At 39.5% G+C, this 25,067-nt stretch overlaps 1 protein-coding gene across 8 annotated transcripts in view; it reads right to left on the reverse strand.

Annotated features, from left to right (window-relative positions):
* The window catches only part of mapk8ip3 (mitogen-activated protein kinase 8 interacting protein 3), a 195,373-nt gene that overhangs the window by 122,640 nt on the left and 47,666 nt on the right, over positions 1–25,067 (reverse strand). For 3 of the 8 annotated variants that reach the window (XM_059979250.1, XM_059979249.1, XM_059979253.1), the window contains exons 5-9: positions 20,267–20,290; positions 13,291–13,435; positions 11,206–11,440; positions 10,138–10,243; positions 8,576–8,694 (exon numbers count right to left, since the gene is read on the reverse strand). In XM_059979250.1, the coding sequence (XP_059835233.1) occupies positions 8,576–8,694; positions 10,138–10,243; positions 11,206–11,440; positions 13,291–13,435; positions 20,267–20,290 (629 nt within the window). The remainder of the gene's footprint in view (positions 1–8,575; positions 8,695–10,137; positions 10,244–11,205; positions 11,441–13,290; positions 13,436–20,266; positions 20,291–25,067) is intronic. The other 5 variants (XM_059979252.1, XM_059979256.1, XM_059979251.1 and 2 more) reach the window with 3 other exon arrangements.

The following is a 25,067-nucleotide window of genomic DNA, read 5'->3' on the forward strand; positions in this document are numbered from 1 at the left end:
TCCGGCTGTAGTTTCATTCCAGTTTCTGTTTTGAACATTTCACCATTTAGCAATTGAGAACTGCAAACCTGTTTGCCAGTCTTAGATACTTTGCTTCAATTGAGGCCTTCCATTGGTCAAGGATCATCCATGGATGTTGCATCTCAGCTGTCTATGTAGCACACAAGCCAGAAGGCAAGTCAAGTAAGTATGATTACAGAGAGCTAGCTGTGCCCATGTAGCAGACTCCTTCTCTCTGCGCAGCTGATGAACCCACAGGAACGAAAGAAACCAATATAGTTTGCCACAGGATTTGCCAGTCAGCCCTAAACTAATGTAGGGATACCTTATATAAGTTCTGGGTTCACCCTCAGGGCTTACTCCCGAAGACCCCTCCATGAGTGAGTATAGCCACAAGGCAGTGGAGCTGTACTCATTAGTACAGTGGTTTCCAGTTATTTGGGCTTGTTAATTAGGGCAGCTGCTTATTTTGGAAAATTCTTTAAAACAAAACTAATCAAGAAAATATCTAGGATTCCTTTTGTTTATTTGGGACCCTATGTCATTTAATTGCGACATGTATGTTGCCAAGCAGTTTCTGACTAGTGTTAGTTGTGTGCACTTGCGTGGCCATTAGACACTGTACCATGCTTAGAATGAACAATTTTAAAATGGAGTCAGTTATGTGTATTTGTGTTCAAAACGCAGTGATTCTTGTCACTGATAGTTGGCAGGAAATAAGCAGCAAGACAATTCCAAACTGTTTTGCTCACAGCAGTTTCAAGCATTCATGTAAAAATGAAGCGATTTCACTATTTCTACATGTTAGGAAGTACAATGAATTTAAAAGGTATCAACAATTGCCTTGAACGTTACAATGAAAGTGAAAAGTTGGAGGATACAATCGTCAAAAACATAATATCAAAGAAGTCCATTATGTGTCTGTGTTGATTTTGTTCAGTTGTTGTTGAGTGCCATCGAGTCGTTGTCGATTCATGGCAACCCCATGGATAGTGTAGTTGTCCATAGGGTTTCCATGTCAAGATACGGAAATAGTGCTGCTGCCCAGGTAGGGACCCAGCTGGATTTGAACTCTGGACCATCTGCCTTGAAGTCTGGTGCTGATTCCACTACACCACCAGCTGGCCCAGTTCATTTACAGTCAACCAGTAAATAAAATGGTAACACACACTGGATGAATTCTACCATCAATAATTTTTAGGAACTAATAGTTTTATAGTACTGTAGGAATATTGGTAGTGCTCTAACTTGTGTCTTGCATCAAAATGTGTAATATATTTCACAGTTAAACAGTATAGCTTGTCCTTTGTTTTAATACCTTAACTATTTCCATGAAACTTCAGCTAATTTGGACCAAGTGAACTATTCCTGTTGCTGTTTTCTTGTGTTCTTGTAGAATGTATTCCCTTGTTGTTCCTCATCATTAATCACTTCAAAATGAGATAATAAAATGCCCAGACCCCATAGAGGTGTAGCCGATGAAGCATTTGTTAACAAAACAGGAGTATACAGTGTCACTCAGAGTATGTTTTGTATCTTCAAAACAATACCCTTCATTCTGATAAATCTTGGCAAACAACAGCAGTCAGCGGGTTTGAGGATGCTAACCGAGGAGCTGGAGTTGAGAGAATCCATTTATGTCTATTCTTTTCAGAATCAGTAGCACACAACATGGAGTTTGTGGACGTGCTTCACAGTATTTGTGCACATTTCCTAGTGAATTTACTACCATCCCCCCCCCAATGGAAATTTGGCAGGGCACTTCTTGGCATAATTCACCCTAATGTTAATATAATTTCACTACTGCATTGTATATAGGTAATGACAATGTTTACAAGACACTTCATTTGCAGAAGTTCTGAAAATTAAATCTAAAGGGCAAGATTTATGAACAGCTCAGCAAGTATGTCATGCTGAAAGATGTTGTATGCTTTAAAGACACACTGGCAGGACACAGGTTCTGTTTTTAATAAATCACACACTTTCTTCTCACCTTTATTATTTTAAAAACTGCTAGTCAAGGTACAGGTTAAATTGTGGCTCCCAACTCATCCCAACTCTTCCAACATCACCTCAGAATTATTCCTGATCAACTGAAACCCCAACACATTCCCAGATCAATTATGCTCCCTAACATCATTGTACTACTTATCATCCCTACTCTCTAACCAAATGGGATGTCTAGGTCATCCTAAACTACCCAGGTGATATTTTTATTAATTTACAACTGATCAGAGCACAAATGCCATTGCTGTTGTGAGCCAAGCATACAACACTCTGGGCAAAGTGAATAGAATATGCTTTGATATCACATTAAAAATGTAATTCATGTAAATAAATTTCAAAAGGATACATTTGCTTTGGTTTTCACAATTATTTTGTGAATTATTCTCACTATTTTTTGTGTTGAATTAAGATTTAATGGGGTGTGCTAACCACACTGTAAAAGCGTGCAACCCATTTTCTAGACAATAAACTGCAGTTAGAGGGTATTGGACACAGATGTTCATTTTAAATGCTAAAAAAAAAAAGAGGGGGAAAAATGCAAATGTGAAATAGAAGGCGTTGGGAGATATACGTCAGCTGAAACAAATTTTTAAAAAAAACACAAGCTTCTGAGGCCCAGACTCAACTTGTGTAGAATACATTCCCAAAATGTCATAAATTGTCTTGACACCAACTGACCACCAAGGTATTGAGCATTTTCTGTGCCTTTGTGGTAGAAGTCTGTCTCAATGATAATGATCTCTGTCAGGGCACATTGCCGTTGGTAAGTTTTGACTGGATGTGCAAGCAGATCTAAAGTTAAAAGTCAGCAGTATCATTCACAGCCAGCATGCAACATAACATTAGTCACTGGTTTACAGATAAAATAATGCAACAGTGAGATATTTAGTAAATCTGGGAGCTCTCCGAGGATATCCTGCATGGGAAAACAGTTTGGAATCAGTGACATGTCTTAGAAGTCATAGAACAATACAGCCAAATACAGGTGCTTAGACTCAATGGGTCCATGCCAACCATGTTGCCCACTCAGCTAGTCCCAATTTCTTGAGTTGGCCCATATCCTTCTAAGTCCGGCCCATCCACTATATTATACCACTATACCCAGCTCAACCCCACCCTCTGACTCATTTTGTACTTTCACCATCCTCTGCATGAAAAGGGTGCCTCTCAGATCCCTTTTAAATCCTTTTCCTCTGATGCTAAGTCCAAGCCCTCAAGTTTCGGTCTCAACTACACTGGGAAAAGACTATTACCATCCAACTTAATCTATGCCTCTCAAAACTCTAAATATTTCTACAGGGTCAGCCCTTATTCTACAGTCCAGTGCATAAAGACTTACCGTGGTCAACCTTTCCCTTTGACTTAGGCCCTCCAATCCTGGCAACATCCTTGTAAATCTTTTCTATACTCTTTCCAGTTTAACTACATCTTAAACAGGGTGACCAAATCTGTACATCGTACTCCAAGTGCAGCCTCGACAATGACTTGTACAACTGCAATGTTGTCCCAACGCCTTTGCTCTGTGCCCGATATTAAAGCTAAATGCATTTTCATCACATCTACTTGTAAACTACGCACGTGCACTCCCACATTTCTCTGTCCCATTACACCAGCTACTGCCCTACCATTCATAATACAAATTCCATGCTGGGTTGACTTTCCAAAAGGCATCTCCAAAACGCACATCAAGTACCTTTGCTCTGTCTGCAACATCTCCCAGTGGCTACTTATTTCAACTTGACTTTCTATTCTGTTTCTGACCTTGCAAAGGCCTTGACATTCATGGCTCTACCTTCATCTATTTTATGGTTACTTCTACAAAAAATTCTACAAGGTTCATCAAGCAAGAATTCCCAATTTCACAAAGCCAAACTGACTCCTCCTAATCAGACATGGTCTATCCAAATACTGGTAGATCTTGTCCCTCAGGTTTTGATCCAGTACTTCCCCACTATTGATATTAGCCTGACTGGCCTGTAATCCCCAGCTTGTCCTTGCTATTCTTTTTAAGCAATGGAACAACATTGGCCATCTGCCAGTCTCCAGGAACTTCACCAACAGCTAACAATGAAGCAAATACCTTTGCAAGGGCCTCTGCAATTTCTTCTCTATCCTCCCACAAAGACCAAGGAAGCATTCAGTCAGGCCCTGGGGATTTATAGACCTTAATATAGGAAGTTCCCAACTTCCTAAACCCAATGTATATGCTTTCTTTTTCTTGACCAGAACCGGAATATCTTCGATCATCCAAAGTTCCCTAAACTGGCCAGGTTTACTCTTCACCCTAACAGGAAAGTGCTGCTTCAAAACACTTAATATCACATTCTTAAAAGCCTCCCACTTGCCATTTGTTCCTTCCCCTTCAAACAGGCTCACCCAATTGGCCTCTACTAGATCCTATCTAGTTCCTCCAGAATTGGCCCTTTTCGATTCAGCACCCTAGCCTGTGGGCCTGTCCTATCCTTGTCCATTACTATCTTAGCACTAATAGAGTTATGGTCACTAGAGTTAAAGTGTTCCCTGACAAACATCTCCCTACTACATCATTCCCCAAGAGGAGATCTATTTTTGCAGCATCCCAATTAGACCTCAATTTCCTGGATACATATCCCAAATTTCAACCTGTCAAGGCCCTTAACACTCTGAGTGGGTCCAGTCAATATGGAGAAATTAAAATCTCCTAATAATACAACCCTATTATTCTTTCAAATGTGAGCAATTTCTCAACACACCTACTCAAGTTCTTGCTGGCCACTGGGGGTCTATAATACCCATCAACCCTCCTCATCGTGTGTCTAAATTCTACCTACATGGCCTTACAGGACAGTCTCCCAAGTATGTCATCACCAAACACTGTTGTTAAGTCTTCCTTTAACAAACGGCAACCCTCCCTCTTCATTTACTTGGACCTCCATCAACACCTGCAGCACCTGGATCCTGGAGAAGGGCTGCTAGTCCTGCCCTTCTCTCAATTACATTTCTGTTATGGCTATAACATCCCAGTCCTCCATGCACTGATTTAATTTGCCTGACCTGTTAAACCTCGAGCATTGAAATGAATTCAGTTCAACTGAATATTCCTTGCCCTGCCTTTATTTTGCCCCTAGCTATCCTGATAACTAGACTTTGCTCTCACTGGCTACTTTATCCCATGACTTGCACTAGCTCAGACTCCCACTGCCTGTCAATCCAGGTTAAAAACTCCCATGTAGCATTTGAACTAGAGGAGTATGATCCCCTACAGTTCAAAGGTAACCCATTCCTCTTGAACAGATCACCACTACCCCAGAAGACAGATCCTCAGCCACAAATTCATCTGGCCTATCCTTCTATTTCTGACCCTGCCAGTTCGTGGCACTGGGAGTAATCAGGAGGTCAATACATACAAGGTCCTGCTTCTTAACTTCTTATCTAACCCCCTATACTCACTTCTACAGGACCTCTTCCCTTCGTCCTACCAGTGTCATTGTACTAGCATGTAGAATGACTTCTACCTGTTCACCATTCCCTAAAAATTTTCTACAACAACTCAGAGGCAACCTTGACCCTGGCACCCAGGAGGCTACACAACATTCTGGTGTCTCTTCTGCAGACACAGAATTTCCTGTCTATACCCTCCACTATCAAGACTCCCATCTCTATCGCCCTGCCCTTCTGAGCCTCAAAGCCAGTCATAGGCCCAGAGACCTCTCTTACTGTTGTGAGTTTCAAAAATAGTATCCATCTATTGGTGAGAGGAATAGCCACAGGGAAATCCTGCACTGACTACCTATGTGGTTACCTATCTATTTCAAGTCTGTACCTGTTGTGTTGACCACCTCAGAAAACATCTCATCCATGAGGTTCTCAGCCTTCCCAATGGTCTTGAGTTCATCCAACTTCAGTCCCTGTCCCTTGACTTGGTGTGTCAAGCTGTGTATATCCCACAGATGCCATCACCAGGGAGACCGTGAGTCTCCTGACTTCCCTCATCTTGCAGGAGGAACATTCCACTATCCTGAATGCCAACCTACCTACACTCAATCAAGTACTGAGGATAAACAGCAAACATAAAACCTGACCCCATGCCCCTTCACCAAAGCCTTTTGATCCAAGGCCTCAACTCCTCAATCTCTGCTCCAAAAGGTCACACCATTTAACCATACCTTCCTTTTACTGGATAAAGTGTCTTCCAATTAGCCAATCAAGGATTTGATATAAATATCCAGTTTACACAAGGCTATGCAAAGAGTTTAAGTCCATATTCAATTAAAAACCAATGAAATTGAAATTTAGGGAAATGACAGCACTCATTCCCTTGAGCCACTCCCATCATTCCATCTGCATCTCATCTCTTTATCTAACTTTTAATGCCCATGTTGCCTCAAAAAAGTCTACTAATCACAACTAAGTTTTCCATTGGTCCAGCCTTAACGGTTTCTCAACCATCACCTGTTCTATTATTTTTATTTATCTGGTGTTGAGACACTGTCCTCAATGTTGGACCTAAGAAGATAATTAAGAATCGACCTTCTTAATGAATCAGAAGTGACATGAAGGCGAGATTGAGCAGATTCCCTTCCTTGAAGGACATTTGCACACCTGATGGGTTCTTACAATTCAATAATTTCATTGTCACCGATACTGAGAAAAGCTCTAATTCCAGTGTTAGTTCATAGAATTTAAATTTCCCAGCAGTTGTAATGGGATTCACAACCACGTCTCTATCAATGGCCCAAGATAACAGATGCTAAGTTTGAAATACACTCCATGCCATCATCTTTCCTTGTAAGAAAAAGTGTTAAGCTTGTTATATTTTTACTTCCTTATTTTAGGTCATGTTCCCTATTCTAGGATCCTCACTTTGCTCAGGGAGAAACTTCTCTTCATATGCAGGATACTACTGATTTGATCATCTCAAGTACCTCAAATCATCTGTATTCAGAGAATGCAAAATCAGCCTTAGCACATAGTCTGAATGTGCCTTTCAATTTGAATTTCCATTCACTTAGCATAAAGACTATTGGTATTCAATCTGAAATCCAAATAAAGATTTGTTATTTTGTTTAAGTGTACCAATATAGGCAATAATTTTGAAATTCTGAATTTGAATTATATTGAAAAGGTGAAGGCCAGAATGGCTGCAAGTATTGCCAAAGAAATCCTTCCAGTTGCCCCAAAACCACTGCGTGTTAACCTTGATTAAATAATTCACATTTCATAACTGAAGCATGTCACTGGATTTGATGGGGCAAGAGTGAGCTGGGGGGGGGGGGGGGGTAATGGGAGAGATTATTAAAAAAACAAATTAACCAATCTTCTTCATTTTTTTCAATTTTCCAATCAATGCTCAAAAGAATGAGAATTTTGAAAGCCATCCTCATGATGAGGAAACCCAAAGCTTCCACATGTTCAGCCAAAATGTTCTTTATAAACGCATTAATCAGGTACCAAACACAGAAGAACTGCACTAAATCAAAAAATAAAATCACTATTTTCCAATTTGGTTCAAAACTGCAATGAATTAAGAAGCATTCTTTAATATTGATGTAATCTGAATAAAATATTGTCATGCCCCAATGGATAATTCTGTTGCCCCAGACTGAGAATTCTCTGCCCAATAGGCCACAAAACACATTCTGCTGTTTTTTCATATTGATCAGTTGTTGGATGTTATTCACACAGGTTTGAGAATAATTTAGCATGCTCCTTATCACAACGTAAAGCATGCAGTGACTACTACAGTTCTAAATAAATACACACGATAAATAATTTAAAATCCATTGGCTATATATGTATATTAATTTACAGCACTCCACATTGTACAGTCACATATCATACACATTAAAAACTGAACAGTTTTCCTAGTTGATAACAGAGAGTCACTAAACAACACGACGTATGGTTGTAACTGAAATCGGGAAATGTTAGACGATTATTGCACTGTGTACTCTCCAAATTTATAAATGTCAAAGACAATATAAACATTCTACAACATACATAATCTATTGGCTTAATACAACTTCCAGTGCTCTTTAAAAAATTCCTCGCGTCCTGATCAATGACTGCAAAAATAAGATTCAGTGACTGAAAAAACTCAAAACAGAACAATTGATTCAATATTTATGACACACATGTGACTGAATACAACTGTGTAATGCTGCAAGTTCAGACTGGAGAAAAGGTAATTCCTCAGAATGAAGACAAGGAAGTTGTGAGTACCAATAGATCAAATTATCCTTGTGGACTTTGCGTTACCTAGCAACAGGTGTCAGGGCCTATGCCTTCTTGCAACCTGAAACCTTGACTAAAAATTATTGAACATCATGAAGGAAACATAATCAAACAAATATTTCCTCCCAGATGCAAAATATTTGAAATTATTCCATTTTACTGATCTTTAAAAATCACATTCATGTATAATAAGAAAAATGCAATACAACAAAGAATTATTTATTAATGAAAGATGTTTCAATTCTTCAGGATATTGATTAAAAGTCACTGGAAATTTCTATTGGAATCATTTTTTTTGTTTGTCAATCAGAAGTTATAAATCCAAGTGTACAAAATTAGCATACGCTCAACTTACCAAGCAGGTCTGCCCCCTCGTCCACATCTCCGATGACCTCTGACCCCGCAGTGGAAAGCTCATGGTACAACGAATCTGTGTTTATCCCAAATGCCTTATTTACAATTCCCTGTGTGGGGCTGAATCATTCAATTTACAACCATCAGTTTAGAACATTAATGAACCTTCCACACCAGGCAGATAATCATCTAACAGTCCTGAACAGAGCAACCCACTGTTCTATACGAGACGGTCCTCCTGTTATCACTAACCCACACAATGCCTTTGCAAACAAGATTTACTCATATTCGGTTATAAACTGCTATCATCACCTCCAAATTTCACAAGTAATGATAAGCAGAGGCTTAGATGGTCACTGTCTTCTCCCACACCCCGGAACTGTTTCTTCCCCCAGCTGATACACTAAATGGAATCTGCATGCAGAAAACTAAAGTGACAATAATAAATATAAAGCAGACCTGTATATAAACTCACCAAGAGTAACCAGGGTAACATACTTCTTTCTTAAAGATCGTGAGTGAAAACCTATGTCAACTAATGTGATATTAGGGTCAACCATGAAATCTAAAGATTCCATTGATGAGAATATATATAATTTCTAACCACAGATAGCACCAAACATAACATCGGTTAATGGGCTTTCAAGTTATGCTGTAAGCTTTGTGGTATTCCCTTAGAGTAAAATGGAAATGACAAAAGAATGTATCATTTTAGACCATAAGAACAGAATGAGATCATTCAGCCTATCGAGTCTGATCCACCATTCAATCATGACTGATGACAGTTATATCATCCCCTGCTATTATTGCTACAAATAATCCAGAAATGGTTGAATACTCCAGCTCTGGTGACAATCTTTACTCAAGATTTGATGGGAAGCATTTTCAATAATAAACTGCTATTATTAATGGATGATGTAAATACATCAGTATTTTGCTGTCATATACCCCAATCCATTTGTTACTGTTAACACATTATATGCAGGATCAGAAAGAACTATGACTGCTATTACAGTCTGAAAGGAGACAGTGGTATAAAAGTTGATAGCCATACTGACTAAGCCACTGGCAACGTTGCTCATTTATGTGATCTGGACTACAGTCCACTGTACATAGATAGCATTATTCATCCAAGGTTTCCTTGGAATCAAAAGGCAGCAAATGTGCAGTCTGACCCTGACACTTTGAACAAATAAGTTTCAGTGGGAAAGGAAGCAGTCATCCAAGAAGCACCAACAACTTCTTTTAAATGTCCTGCAATTCAGTTTCTCTGCTAATCGAGGCCAGGGATTTCAGTTGCAGGGCAAAAGTACTCTCCGCATTACCACTGGCACACTGGACTTGTTCTATCCTTTAGAAGAGCCACAAAGATCCTGAAACACACAATTGCATCAAAGGTAGACTCAAAATGTCTCCACCTTCTTTTCCTGACTACAGCACCCTTAGAAAAATGCATCACCCTTAGAAAAGCTTCCATCAGGTGAGTGTAAAGAAACCACCCCTTCTGAGAATCTTCTTTCTCAGTCCGCACTTTCTGTTAATGTGCTAGATCTGAAAAACTACCTGTTGCCTCCACGTCCTTCAAAGCGTGGATCTTGACACATATCAAGTTCTGGGGTTGAATCGATTATCTCCTGAACGTCAGACCATTCGTCACTACTTCCCATGCCTGAAAATAATTTCAAAGACATAATTAGCTTCACAACAATGATGTCCTGCTAATCCATTGACCATTATTGCTCTGTGTAAAAATTCCTGAAGTGTTGACATGGAATATCAGAGTATAAAGAGTTACTTACTTATATGACAGGAACAGTGCATCAGGACGGTATAATGAAAGAAGTGGCATAGTACACAGTGAGTTGTTTTGCAGAGAGTTAAAAGATGAACTTTACAGATAAATGACACTTATTTTGACATTCCTGATGCTAGGGATTCAAAGCAGGTTTTTAATTAGGGTTATTTCATTTGTTGAGAGCCCTTTACAAACACATTGGGATGTCTTAGTGCAAAAGAAATATTGTGCACTGTCTCTGAATCAGAAATTCACCTCATTGCATATTCATTCATTCATTAATAATGTGCTTTGCTTCTACATTTAAAACTCATTATGCATGAGAGTATTGTAAATATAGGGATACTGTACAGTCACAAAAAAGTGCTTGAGAATGTTCTACATCAGAGATTTAGAGGTGTCACCATATCACAATGAATATATGATATCCTATGGCAAAGGATATCAACACATGCTAGATATTGGTATCCTGATCATATTTTTTAATAGAAAAGGTATTTATCACCAAGCTTTGTGACCCGAGTTATAAACACCCAAGAGTAGCAATTTAAATCCATCAAAGCACTTTGATGGAGTATAATTGCAGTGTGTAAACACAGGCAATAAATTAACAGTACAGTTCCAATGAATATCAAAGAATAATAACCACATGGTAATCTAACACAATAGCATGAGTGAGGCTCGATGGTCCTGTTACCAATCCAGCCCACCCTCCCTGAACTTGCAGTCCTGGCACTACATTTATGTTGCACGTTGGCAAACGTTCCTGTGCTCAGCAGTGGCAATCCTCAACTCAATGAGCACAGAAAAATCAGGGAACAGGAGCAACCTCTCACCTATGCTGACGTTCCTCATCTCCTGGGTGACCTGGACCTCCATGTTTCTGCTATTACCTTTCGCCCGCTTTCGCTGGTTCTTGACCTTGGTGTCCCCGTTGTAGATTGGATTAACTACTTCATTAAGTGGAGTGACAGCTGCAGATGGTACAGATGATGTTGGGGTGTTAGATTTAGTTCCTGCAGTACTTGGGGTGGCAGCAGCAGATGATTGCCCAGATTCTGATGTATCATCCTAGCACGAGAGAAGACCATTATGCTGGTGGGCCTAAAATCACACCGATCATTAAACAAAGCTAACTATGACAAACAGATTCAAGAGTTATTAAAACACCTCAACTTGTTTTGGAATGCCAAGAGACCCAGGATACTGAGTATATTACCGAAATATTAAGAATAAGAATCAGGTAGAAATTGTAACTAGCCAAAAATAATTGGGATCACAGGTAAAAATATTAATATGATAAAAATTTTGCAAATAAAGATTCTATGAGAAATATGACTAGCACATCATAGTTTAGTACGGCCAATGCCCTTAAATGGAAAATTGGAAAAAACCATCAGGCTCTTGAACAAAGGGGATAACTTTACTTTCCCCTTCATTGTAAATGTTCCCCCACCAAAAAACTCTGCATCTCATGTTCTTATTGAATATTTATTTATATTACTGTTGCTTTGTTTTGCATTTTCACAGCTTGTTGTCTTTGGCAGTCTGCTTGAAAGCCTTACAGTGATGGCCTTTCATTGATTCTGTTATAGATACTATTCTAAAGATATGTTGAGTATGCCTACAAGAAAATTAATCTCAGGGTTGTACATGGTGACATAAACATTCCTTGATAATAAAATACACTTTGAACTTTAGCAACCCCCACTTTACTGACTCCTGCCTTGCATCCGTCCTAATGCTGATTCTGTGAAGTGGCGTGTTTGATGCAGGTTTAGTCCAGAATGTTTTAACTCTGAAAACCACTTGCAAAAACAATGAGAATGAATTGAGGAGCCACAAAAATCACTAAAATTATCTGATATTTCAATTTGTGGAGGTACAGACTACCTGCTGTTTCATTCCTCTGTGAAGTCCCCCTTCCTCGGTTGTGACTAGTAGGTTTCTTCTTATTCAAAAGTACTGCCTAACTTTACCTCAAGCTACATAGCTACATAAAAGACTACAGACCCTCCAAAACACAGTATTCTTTCCTAGGTTCCTGCCCTCTCAGTACCATACTTTTGAATGAAACTGAAACTAAAGAACCCCATAGAATCCATGCTATCTATGTTCTGGCAGATAAGACAGCTGCCAAACTAGATTCAAGTGTAGTAGTGGTCTTGGTTTAACATTAATTAGGTGCCAGAAATGTCATATTATTTGAATGTCCTTTTTGTGCTTACAAGACAAATCATTACAGACCATTTCCCTAAATAAACCAGTAGTAAAGAATAAATTAATAAGAAAGACCTGTTCTTAAATTTTCCAACATTTCCAAAACAACATTAAACTGTGGTCTTTAAAAAAGGGGCCAATAAGCCCCAGGAAAAGATTAACCTTTACATCGGCTCTCATGGCTTCCTTTGCCTGTCAAGTCTCTCATAATGTTATGTCAAAACTGGTTTCATTCAGTTACATTACAAGCAGTTTATTCTCCACATTAGAAAGCTAGGACTAAATCTCATTGAGGCATCAATGGGGGGAAAAAATTATGCTGCATTGTAAAATACTAAGAATGGACTCCCAGGGTTCAAAAGTAGCGAGAATAAGAAAAGATTTTTTTTATTATATTATATTATTGTATCTATTATATCAGCAACAAAGTGGCATCATGGAGGGATGATTGACAAGAAGAACACAGAAACTCCACTAAACTAATAGAACCAAGGTACAATAAGGTGGCACCTCAAGGATCACTTGTATCTGGACACAGACGGTTGATTCCTTCCAAAGACTCCATAAAGTGCAGAATGTAAAAGACATACAAAGCAGCTTTTTGCAAGCTAGTGGACAGTGCCACATTCCAACTTCACAGATTTTGACAGAAAGTGAAGGTCCTGATGGCTCATTTTTTCCTGCACCCGGGTCTCACTCACCTTCAGGCTACAATTTGATGGAGGATGGCTCAAGTCACTGAGATGCCAGTTATCAGAGCCAGGAGTAACGCGACCAACTTGCTGTCCACGCAGATTCCCATCCAACACTGGGAAGAGGCCCAAAGTATTTGGCCGTTCCTTCCTACTAAAAAAGGAAAACAAAATACAGCGGAATAATCCTACAAACCAAAAGATGAACATGGACTTCACAAATATTACAGTTTTTATTTTAACTACTTTAATTGTGTCGATTTACTGATGGGAATCCTAATAAAGTGCAAACCTTTTTAACACAGTGATTAGCAGAAGGACACACAGTATAAAACTCATCCAACATACCTAGAATCAAATATTATTTTGTTTTCAAGTTCTGGAATAGTACACCATTATAAGGAACATTCATGATTAAAGTGGCAAGTTAAATGTCAGCTAATCGTCAGCTGGTTGCACTTCCAATTGGGACAAGTCCTGCTCCAATGACTGGGCACAATAATCTAGACTAGGGGTTCCTAACCCTTTCTATGCTGTGGACCAATACCATTAAGCAAGCAGTCCACAGACCCCAGGTTGGGAACCCGTGATCTAGGCAGATATTCCAGCTCAAAACTGAAGGAGTGCTGCAGCATGCGGGTCTCACCTTTAGATTAAACAGAGGCTTTGTTAGTTCTCATAGGCAGATTCAGGAGTCTGACATCAGACATATCAACAACTTTACTTGCCTATCTGAACCTCAGAGCACAACTAATGCTGGAAATGTTGGCCTGAAAGATACTGACGATGCTTCACTTATCCTGTAGAACGTCCTCGGCTTGTGAAGGATTTTGCAAAAACAGCACTCATGTTACTTCTCAAGTCAAATCAAGCTCTCTCTAACTGCTTCCACTGAACAAATACCTTGTTTGCAACTTACTTCTGTGGTCACCCACTCGCTTCCATATGTTAGTGTGGAATGAATGTAGCATCACAACAGTTGAGTTTTGTATCCATAGAAATTATGTTATTCCTTAGTATCTTACTCAAAGGCTCAAACGTGCATTTAACAATCCCAATCCTCCTCCTAATTTCAACATCAGCCCTACCGTCAGATGTTAACGTGGTCCCCAAGTAACTGCACTTCCAGGTTTGTTTAATTGTTTTGTTGCTCACTTTCAGTTTACATTTCTGTGTTCACTTCAAGGACTATCTGAATAGCAGACTAATTTTACAACCCGCAACAGGTCATTAATGGTATCAACCTGTTCATTAAAAAAAACACTCTATACTAAAAAGAATTGGATTAGGAGAAAAATTAAAGAAAATGTTCAGTGATACAGCAAACATCGAATATTATCATGCATATGTTCAGAAATTGGACTGTACAAATCAAGCAGCCTTTAAATTGTAGTTTCCTGGTTCTTGCTGATAACCTGGGGATCTGTAACCTAATTAACAGACTGAAATGTTTCATCAGAGCGCTAGGATTTGGCATTAGCACTTTCCTCGACAAAACTGGATCCCCACAGCCATGATTACGTGCTTCCTCTTCATCTAGGTGCCAAGCTACATTCTAACTTGCTCTCACATGAGTCACAGCATCTGCCTGACAGAGCCAACAATTTAATAGAGATCAGGCTTCTTTCCTGTAAACATCTACAACCCATTCAGCCCAGGTGCTCAGACGCTGATTGCTGAAAGTAAGTGCTGAGTAACTCTGCTATTAGACTCAGCCCCACAGTTTTCACCTGCCAAGGGAACACAAGCACAGAATTACATCATATTCACACAGAATAAAATCAGCTATTAGGTACCATGCTGGTACCTACGCTCCATGTGTTTGCAACATTTAAAAAATTCTCCCAATCCCCTGCTGTGGCTGGCTTGTAATTCCAAACCAAGTTCGGCCCAACCTATCCAGGTATTTATCCAAAGGAGCATCAGTCATTGCCACCATAGCAGTCTCCTGATCTTCTCTCCCCAGGACCTCTAAGACCGCCATCCCATTCCCAGATGTTGCACTTTGCTTCGAGAATTCCAGTCTGAGAATGACAATGTACACCAGACAATCAAGGAATGCCTCAAATTATAATTTCAACTACACTTTAGTGCAATTTTTATCATGCAGATCAATTTCAAGACCTCTTAGCATTTCCATAGATATTTTTTTTTCGCCCCGGAGGGCAGAGCTTAGTCAAGATGGCACTGAACAGCGACTCCTTTGCTTGCATTTTCAGAAACAGCTCTATTTTCATCTTTAATATCTCTATTTTTCCCTTTCAGGGTTCTTTTGAAGACACTGACCTGGAGTTACACGCTGACTTTGTGGGAATGGGATCCGCTCTTGGGGTGTCACGACTGCCTGTTATCCAGCAAGCCAAGGGCACGGCCTAAGAGTTTGGCTCACCTTTGGAAGCTTAGGATCTCGGGGCTCTGGAGACGAGCGGATCGAAGGTCGGAGTCCCAACAGACTGGTATGTCGTAGGAGCTGGAAGGTCTTTGGCTGTGTGCCCAGTGACCTGAGATCCTTGGGCACAGAGCTCGTAAGAAGCAACGCAACAGATTTTTAACATAGTAAACCAGTGAGTTGTTTGCTGTCTCCCCTCTTGCTGTGAAACGGAGACATCTCTTTCTCCCTTATTTGGGGGAAAGAGAGAGAGCCTGTGGTATGTCGAATACCGGGTGAACGAGTAGTCTCTGGGGGTACTGCAAGTCTGTCTTTGCCGTTGCTTGCCGCACGCTTGAGTGCTCGGTGGCGGGTGCCCATGCTCGGTTTGCCAGTGGGGGGGGGAAGGGGGAGAGGAGAGGGAGGGATCATTGCTTGCCGCCGCTTATGTGCAGGAGGGTGGGGAGCTGGGAGGGGACTTTGGGATTCTAACATTTAACTTTCATTCATTCTTTGGGACACTCCTCTGTTTTCATGGATGGTTGAGAAGAAAAAGCATTTCAGGATGTATATTGTATACATTTCTCTGACATTAAATGTACCTTTGAACTCTTTGATATAAAAATATAAATAAAATTAGAAGTGCAAAAAAAAAGAGAAAATATACTGAGAAAGTGTTCACGGGCTCACTGTCTATTCAGAAATCTGATGGCAGAGGCGAGGAAGCTGCTCCTGAAATGTTGAATGTGTGTTTTCAGGATCCCGTACCTCCTCCTTGATGGTAACAGTAAGACGAGGGCATGTCCTGGGTGATAGGGGTTCTCAATATATGCCACCTTTTTGAAGCATCACCTTGTAAAGGTGTCCTGGAAGCTGGGGAGCTGGTGCCCATGATGGAGCTGGGAGAGTTTACAACCTTCTGAAGCTTTTTCTGATCCTGTGCAGTCACCTCTCCATACTAGATGGTGATGCAACCAGTTAGAATGCTCTCCACGGTAAATCCTTAGACCTGTGGGAGCACCTTCAGTGATGTGCCAAATTTAATTATCCGATACCCACAAGGACACCCAGACTGCACCCACGATCAATACCAGAACAAGCTCCTGAAGCCAAGACGAAGCAGTGCTAACCATTGCACCACTGTACAGTTCTTCATTTCAAATTGGTTTAACTTTCTGCATATTTTCTAAAATCCATTTCACATTGTATTGTTCATTCTACAGAGTTCTCCCCCAAATGTTTATGAATTTGTCTTTCTGGTGCAATCTAGATTAGACCATAAGACATAGGAGCAGAATTAGGCCATTTGGGCCATTGACTATGCTCTGTCATTTAACCATGGATGATTTATTTTCCCTTTCAACTCTATTCTCCTGCCTTTTCTCTGCAACATTAAAGCCCTGACTAATCAAGAACCTATCAACCTGCACTTTAAATATACCCAATGACTTGGCCTCCACAGCCATCTGTGGCAATGAATTCCACAGATTCAACATTCTCCAACTAAAGTTGTTCCTTGTCAGCTCTGTTCTAAAGGGACATCCTTCTATTCTGAGGCTGTGCCATCTGGTCCTAGACTCTTTCACTATTGGAAACATCCTCTCCACATCCATGCTGGCTATATTTTTCAATTCTTGGATAATTACTAGCAAAAGCTCACAAATGAAACCTATCAGTATCTTACGATTTACGTACAGAAAAGACGATTTTCTACTCATAAATTTTCCATATAAAATGCAGATTGTCTATGTCTTGGTAACAGAGCTGAGCTTTTGATAGAAAGTGTGCTGTTGGAAAAACTAAGAAACAGATGCTTTTGAAAAACAGAACCGAAAGTTTCCAGAAAGGCTTGGCCTAAAAGACGAGCGTGCTTTCGGGGTTCCAAGTCTTCGAGGCCCTGGGGAGGAGCCAATTCTATGCCGATGCCACCAATCGAAGCAATGCAGGCGAAAACAGAACATCAGGAACAGTGGATCAGCTGTCTGGTGTCCTGTACAGGTGTTTCCCCCCCCCCCCACCTCCCACTTTACAAAGGTAGAGCGTTCCTATGAGACATTTCTTAAGCCGAAATAGCGTAAAGCAAAGAACCATTAATTTATATGGGAAAAATTTTCGTAAAAGCAAAAATCCTCTTTGTAACGTGGAAACAGGTTACTAATGAAGGTCTTTTGTAAATGCGGTGGCGTAAAGTGAACATTTGTAAAGCGGGGACGCCTGTATTCGGGTCACCTTTCTCTCTCTCTCTCTGGTGAGGAGAGCTTGTTGCCGATTCTTGAGCCTGAAAACTAGGAAAAAGTGTTGCAGCAGACTTTAATACCATAATCAGCAAGTTGCTTATCTTTGTTGGTCTCTCCTCTTGCTGTGAAAGGGGAACACATCTCTGTCAGTTTATTAGGGAGAGAGAGCCCGTGGTGTGTTGAAATGCCGGGTGAATAATTAGTTTTTGTTACACTGCTGATCATGGTCTTTCGTGGGAGCTTTGTTATCGCTTCCTTGGTGGGTGGCGGGTGCTGATGCTTTTTTTTAAACTGAAGCGGGGGGGGGTAGTTGCTTTGTTGCTGCTTGTGTATGGGGGAGTGAGTAGGGGTCTTTGGAGTTGTAACATTTTACTGTCAGTCATTCTTTGGGGCACTTCTGTTTTTGTGGATGTCTGCGAAGAACAAGAATTTCTAGTTGTATATTGTATACATTCTGATATTAAATGAAACTATTAAACTATTAAGAATCCAAATTTTGATCATATTTGTAAAGGAACAGACAGACATTTCTGACCGAGACCCTTCATTCTTGGTGAAGGAGGGTCTTGGCTTGTGTGTTTATTTCCACAGATGCTGCCCAACCTGCTGAGTTCTTCCAGCATTTTGTGTGTATTGCTTTGAATTTCCAGCATTTGCAGAACTTCTCGTGTTTGCGATTATTTTTTGTTAGCTCAGCCTCATGGTACTAGAGTTTGACATTCCAATTCCTAGTACAACTCTCTCACGATTTCACCACCCTGTTCCTTTACCATTGAGAGAGCCAGGCCTCGTATACATTGGTCTTTGGGGTGGGGTCTTCTTACAGACCAGCATTAAGGCAGAAATCTTCCTCAGGCCGGACAGATTGCTCCTCTGTCTACCTTCACAAATAAAATTTAAAGAAAAGGTCATAAATTTTGTTTATGGCCTCTAGAAGCTACCTGAAGAATCATTGTTTCAGACACAAAATAGAGCAATGCTCCCCTCGCCTGCTCCTCTGAACTGTGGTGGAGTTCCTGTGCCTGGTCTGGCGAGTTCCTCCAGCATTTTGTGTGTGATCCTTTTACTTCATCTCTTGAGAACCGTCCAAATCCATGCACAAGAACAGCTGCATACAAATCCATGCTGAACTTGTACCACAAGCTATTCTTAATCATATGCGAACACCAATATCATTACAATATACATTGCTACATTGAGTGAAACACATATCATTAAGCTACCGAGAAAGAAATAGGCCAAGTTATTGGAAAATGGGTGGAAGATGACTAGATGAGGCATAAACCCCAGCACCAAGCAGCTAATGACCCATTTCTGTTCTGTAAATTCTAATTAATATCTTTTGTATCCTTTTAATTATTAAGGGGCTTTTTAATTCACCTAGAGAATAATTACAAGTATTCAGAATGCAGAGGCTCAGAGACACATATCATAATAGTGCATAATAAATCTTACGGTTGTAGCCAGTTATGCCTTTCACTGTTTTCAGCTGTGCACAAGAGATATTAAAACTGTCCCATCAAATGCACATGGACCAGAGAACACACAGACTCCTTGGGAAGCTGTAATACTTGTTCATAAGGATGATTAACACCTCCCATTGCGTTACTCAAGTACTGAGTTGTGCACATGCAAAGCCCAATATGAAACACTTACTCAGTTCCCTAGTTTATTCACCATGTATGAGATTATATTAATTGGCAATAATACAGTACCATTGTTTCTTCGCTCAGCTAACTCCATTGCAGTAGATCTGATGTGAAATCTTTATTGACTATTCCCTTTGCATTCCCTCTGATCCCTGTTATCTGATCATCCTGTTATTATATCCTTGGCTACAATATATCCAATTATTCAGACATGATGCTTTCAGGCAGAAAACTTATTTGCCTTATTTGTTTCTAATTGTTTTATGCAACAGTCAAACCATGTTTTATTTAACTCATTTATACCAGAAGTAAAATAAAACTCACTCTTTGGTCTGACTATACATCTGAAAGTTCATTATTAATCCATTGCGAGTTTAAACACATAACTCAGATTCTTCACACTCAATTTATAAGCATTTGACTAAATCAATTTTCAGAAGGAGAGGAGCTTTAAAATAGTTAACTTCTATCAACTCTACATTTCTTTTCATTCACATCTATTAAAATCAAAGAGGAAAGTCTAAGCTATTATATTTTATCTGCATACTTGCATCTTCGTCAGGCAGCTTGGATAAACCATATTCAATGTACATTCACTAAATAAACTTCGTGATTAATCATAACAATTCAACAAAAGTGTCAAGCCAGAAGAAATCTTAATGTTCCCAGCTCCAGAGAAAGAAGGATGAAGCGTTAAAACAGATGGGTTGATATGACTAAACAGCATTTACCTTTTTCTCCATGGTTGGCGATGACTGTGGTAACACAGAAAACAGCCACAACAGCAGCAACAGCATAGCACAGAGAGCAGGACGAGAAGAACACAATTAATTCACACAGTTCAAAGGTCACAAACCAGCACAACACACAGCCAGCTGGCTACCAGCAAGAAAAGCCCCAACGTCACAGACAAAGAAAAAGCAAGCATTGCATAAACAATATTCTACAGCACAATGAGAGCATGAGTGTAGATATGCCAAGTCACAGATATCAGCTTTGATTTGGCAGGGCAAATGCTAAAACTTTAACTCTTACTATTGATTGTTTTAAAAGTTAATCAACAAACGCAGCATAGAGATATCAAAATGCCTTCTTTCGTATTCATTAATTCAGGACATATTCAGCCAATTTTAGTTAGTAAAAGTGTTAATGTTACATGATCAACCTTCAGTGTGTAAATTTTATACCCTTTTGGTTTACTGCTATGGGACACAGTAGGAATGTACTTAATCTTCCGCTTCTCTATTAACCAGCAGTGACATCGGTGGAATTGACCAAAACAGTAAAAAAAATAAAAGTGTCAGTTATCAAGGATTTTCTGTACTTACTTGGCATATCTACTGGAAGTCAGCACAAATTCAACAACACCCTAAATGCTGCTCTTTTGTCTGCACCTACTGGACTCAAGATATCAATGCTGAATTTTTTGAAAGTAATTAGATATATCAGCCTTTTCACATCATGGCAAAGGATGAGACCCGTGAAACTCTCCCAAAAGAGGATATTTTGCACGCTAATTTTACATTTCAATGGATTACAGGGAACTAAAGGATAAAGAAAGGAATGATAGAATTACTGCGGACTATCCAAAGGATTATCAGACACAAACTTGGCACTCACATTATATTGGTGTTGAGCCCAATAATTTCAAGACGATAGTGACCTATGTAATTATCTGGAATTTTTCAGCAATAACATCACACAAGCAGAAGTTGTGGGGTTTCAGTGGAAAGCAAAAGCCCCCCAACATTAAGCTGCAGATAGGTTTAGTTGGGGTGTGGAAAAAGTTCACAAAATTCCCTAGGAAACCATTTTAAAACTTGTCCTTTCTTGTTAAATATTGGTTAATATAGCCCTACACAATAGCAGTCACTCTATTTTCCAATATAATTCACTCCCGTAAAGCAGTTCAGAGATGTTTTAATCGAGAAAGTTTTAAAACAAGTTAATCAAACAACATACCCTTCAGCTAAATATTCAGCAGTACCTGACACTCAGAGATAAACACTTCTGTGGGCTTAATCAGCTTCACCTCATTTGAATGTTAAATTCACCTCAGCATATCAGTCATTGATCCAATGAGTGTCATCAGCTGCATCACAGTGAAGTTTACTCATGCAGATAAATCAAACTCACATACTCTTTGTTTTCAATTAAATTATGTCTCCAAATCTGAATGACATTTTGCTATTGAGATATATCTGCAATTCAGACCAGCATAAGATCTGTGATAAAAAATTTGTAAAAGGGAGGCTGTGGGGACAGCTGCATATTCTTCCAATTGAATCATATTGTTACTCGGGGGACAAAATAGTATAGATATTAGGACCTTCAATGATTGATGTTGGCTCCAGCACTTCACACGACCGGCTTATGCATGCTGAGCTACTGCATTCAATCCTGAAATTTGTCTTTTTCAGAAAGTACCTACTACTGTGCGAAACGCTTAATATCAATTCCAGGATGATTCCTTGGAGTATTCACTTAATTGTTTAAAACTTGAATATTACCCAAGCTGACATCTTAGAATTTTAAAATGCCTCTAGTTAATGTGATCAAAATAATGCATACACTGGAGTTTAATTAAATGCTTTGGGCAATCAAATGGAAAATAAATTTGTACTCTCTCCCCCACACCACAAGAAATGTGTTACATTGTTAGATTACTTTCAAATCATACCTTCTATTCTTAAACACATTAAATATTAACCCTACCATTGTGCCTTCCTGTTTATTAGCGTGTGCATGCATGTTCTCTAAATCTTTGGAAATATATTCCATGCTCTAGGAAAACTAGTTATAACTTTTAATTTTCTGCCATGAAAAAGACTCATTCCTTTGTAGAGGACAATGTTGGAAAACAATTCCTTTCATGTGAAGGTGACAGGAGTAAAGGCCCCACCTATTAAGGAAAAAGAGAGGGATGAACTTGAGGGACAACTAAACTAGGCTACAACAGATGAAGAACTGAGACATCATTTAAAATCAGGTATCTGCATGGAAGCAGGAAGATCAATTCAGTAAAGACGAGTTGGGAATTGGCATCACTGGCGATGAAATTCAGTCCAGCAGTGAAGCCTAACCATATCAGTAAAGGAACATTCAGTGTCAGCTCAGAAAACAGACTGGGCAACCAAGTAGTTCAATGAAGAAATATACCGCTATTACCTAGCACTGAGTCACAGAGACTAGAAAATTCTATCATTTGCTTTCTGCCCTATACTGAGTAAAGATAAAGGGTGTAGTGTGACAACTAAATTACGTCCGACTCTGGGGTACAACTGAGTCAGAAGGTTGAGTGTCAAGCCCCACTCCAGCAACTAAAGACACAAAATCCAGGCTGAAAATATGGTGCAATCATGAGGAAATCAGAATGGAGCTGGCGTCTTCCAAATACGGAGATGTTAAATTGAGGCTTCCATCTGCGTTCTGGGAGATGTTGCACAAAACTCAACGGTACAATTTGAGGAAGAGCCCTAAACTCTGTGTTTGAATCTTTAACCACCTCTTCCTTGTTTTCTTTCTTTAAGAGAACTTTGTAAGCCTCTCGGTTCTGCCCCAATGTACCCCTTTGTGACTAAGTTCCAAACTGAGATTTCTTCTTCAAAAGGAAAAACTTGATAGGCGTCACTTAAATTCAGGGCCTCCCTGTATTACAGATGATCTGACATACGTCAATGCACCTAACGATGCATTTTAAACCATTCTCAAGATAGTAATTATTTATTTATAGATACAGTACAGAACAGGCCCTTCCGACCAATGTGCTGCACCACCCAGCGGCTCATCAATTTTGTCCTAGCCTAATCACAGGACAATTTACAATGTCCAATTAACATACTAATCAGTAAGTGTTTGAATTGTTGGAGAAAACCAGAGCACCGGGAGGAGACCCAAACGCTCATGAAAAGAATGTGCAAATTTTCTTATGGAGGATGCCAGAATTGAACTCCGACACCCCAAGCTGTAACACATTCATGCTAACCACTGTACTACCATGGTGTGCTTTTTAAATAAGAATAATAAAGTACTTTTTCCATGAGCTTAATTGTGGGTGAATACTCAATAAAATTAAATTATAAAAAGTGTAAGCGCCATGGTTACTATAGAAAAGAAACATTTCTGACTTTAAAGAGAAATCAGCTTACAAACATTTCTCAGGAATGGAACCTTTACATAGCCCAAGGACTGCATCTACATGCTTTGATGCTGTTCATGTCAACATAGCCAAAACTAATTATCTGTAGACATATTACATTTCAGTTTACAGCAACTTGCTGTAATTTTGTTCTTTTTTTTCTTGCATTACAATAGTAACTACAGTTCAAAATGAACATAATTTGCAGAAAACCCTAACGTTTCCTTTTAGAATCAGATTTAGCATCACTGGCATGTGTCCTGAAATTTGTTCAATAACCAGCAGCAGTTCAATGATAATATAGTAAAAGATAATTTACAGCAAGGATATATGTGTGTATTGAATCATTGAATTAAAATCAGTGCAAAAACAGAAATAACATAAAATCAAAAAAAAAAGTGAGATGGTGTCATAGTTTCAATGTCCATTTAGAAATTCGATGACAGGGGGGAAGAAGTTGTTCCTGAATCGTTGTACCTTCAGGCTTCCGTACCTCCTTCCTGGTGGTAGCAATGAGAAGAGGGCATATCCTGGGTGATGGGAGTCCTGAATAATGGACACCAGCTTTCTGAGGCACCACTCCTTGAAGATGTCTTGGCTACTACAGAGGCTAGTACCCATGATTAAGCTGACTAATTTTACAACTTTCTTGGCTTCTTTTGATCCTGTGCTGTAGCCCCTCCCCCATACAAGACAGAAACCAAGTTCCAAATTTTGATTACATTTTTTTAAAGAATCTTTACCACTTGAAAGGCCTCAATGGGAAACCCGAGGCTCGGAATAAGATACACATTTCTCTTTCACCTTTTTATCCAAAGCCCAGGAATGAGAAACTGGCCACGGTTTCTATTTCTGGAGGCTATTTAGTCATTACAACAACAGCAGGATGACCACACAATTGAATTTGTGCCGAACACACAATTTATGTGTTATTATGGTTAGGGGTTTGCATCTCCAATATACATGACAGACTGTGTTGCTTCCCCGTTGCCCAACAAAGACTAAAGCCCCTACCACCACTTCAATGGGCATTTTGGCATTTAAAATATTATAACCAGGACAGGTACTTGTAGTGAAAAGTGGGAATTAAGAAGCCAAATGATAACTTGGGCTGTACTGCAAGGAAAATGCATTATATGAGTGAGGATATCTGTGATGGCCAGCTAATGAATAAAGCTTGCGTAAGACAAACCCATGTTCTCTGCTAAGAAGAATAAGAGATGCTCTCCTTAAAAAGCATAATTCTCTGAGAGAATACTTCTTCTGGCCTGTGAATCTGGAAACAAGAGGCTATGATTCAATTATTTTCATACTGGGAGGCAGAATTTCCTCACTCAAAAAGTTCTGAACCTTCAAAATCTTAAACTCTGGATGTTCAGTCTGTTTACCCCAGG

This window comes from Hypanus sabinus, chromosome 9 (assembly GCF_030144855.1).
Source record: "Hypanus sabinus isolate sHypSab1 chromosome 9, sHypSab1.hap1, whole genome shotgun sequence".
Classification (NCBI taxonomy): Eukaryota; Metazoa; Chordata; class Chondrichthyes; order Myliobatiformes; family Dasyatidae; genus Hypanus; species Hypanus sabinus.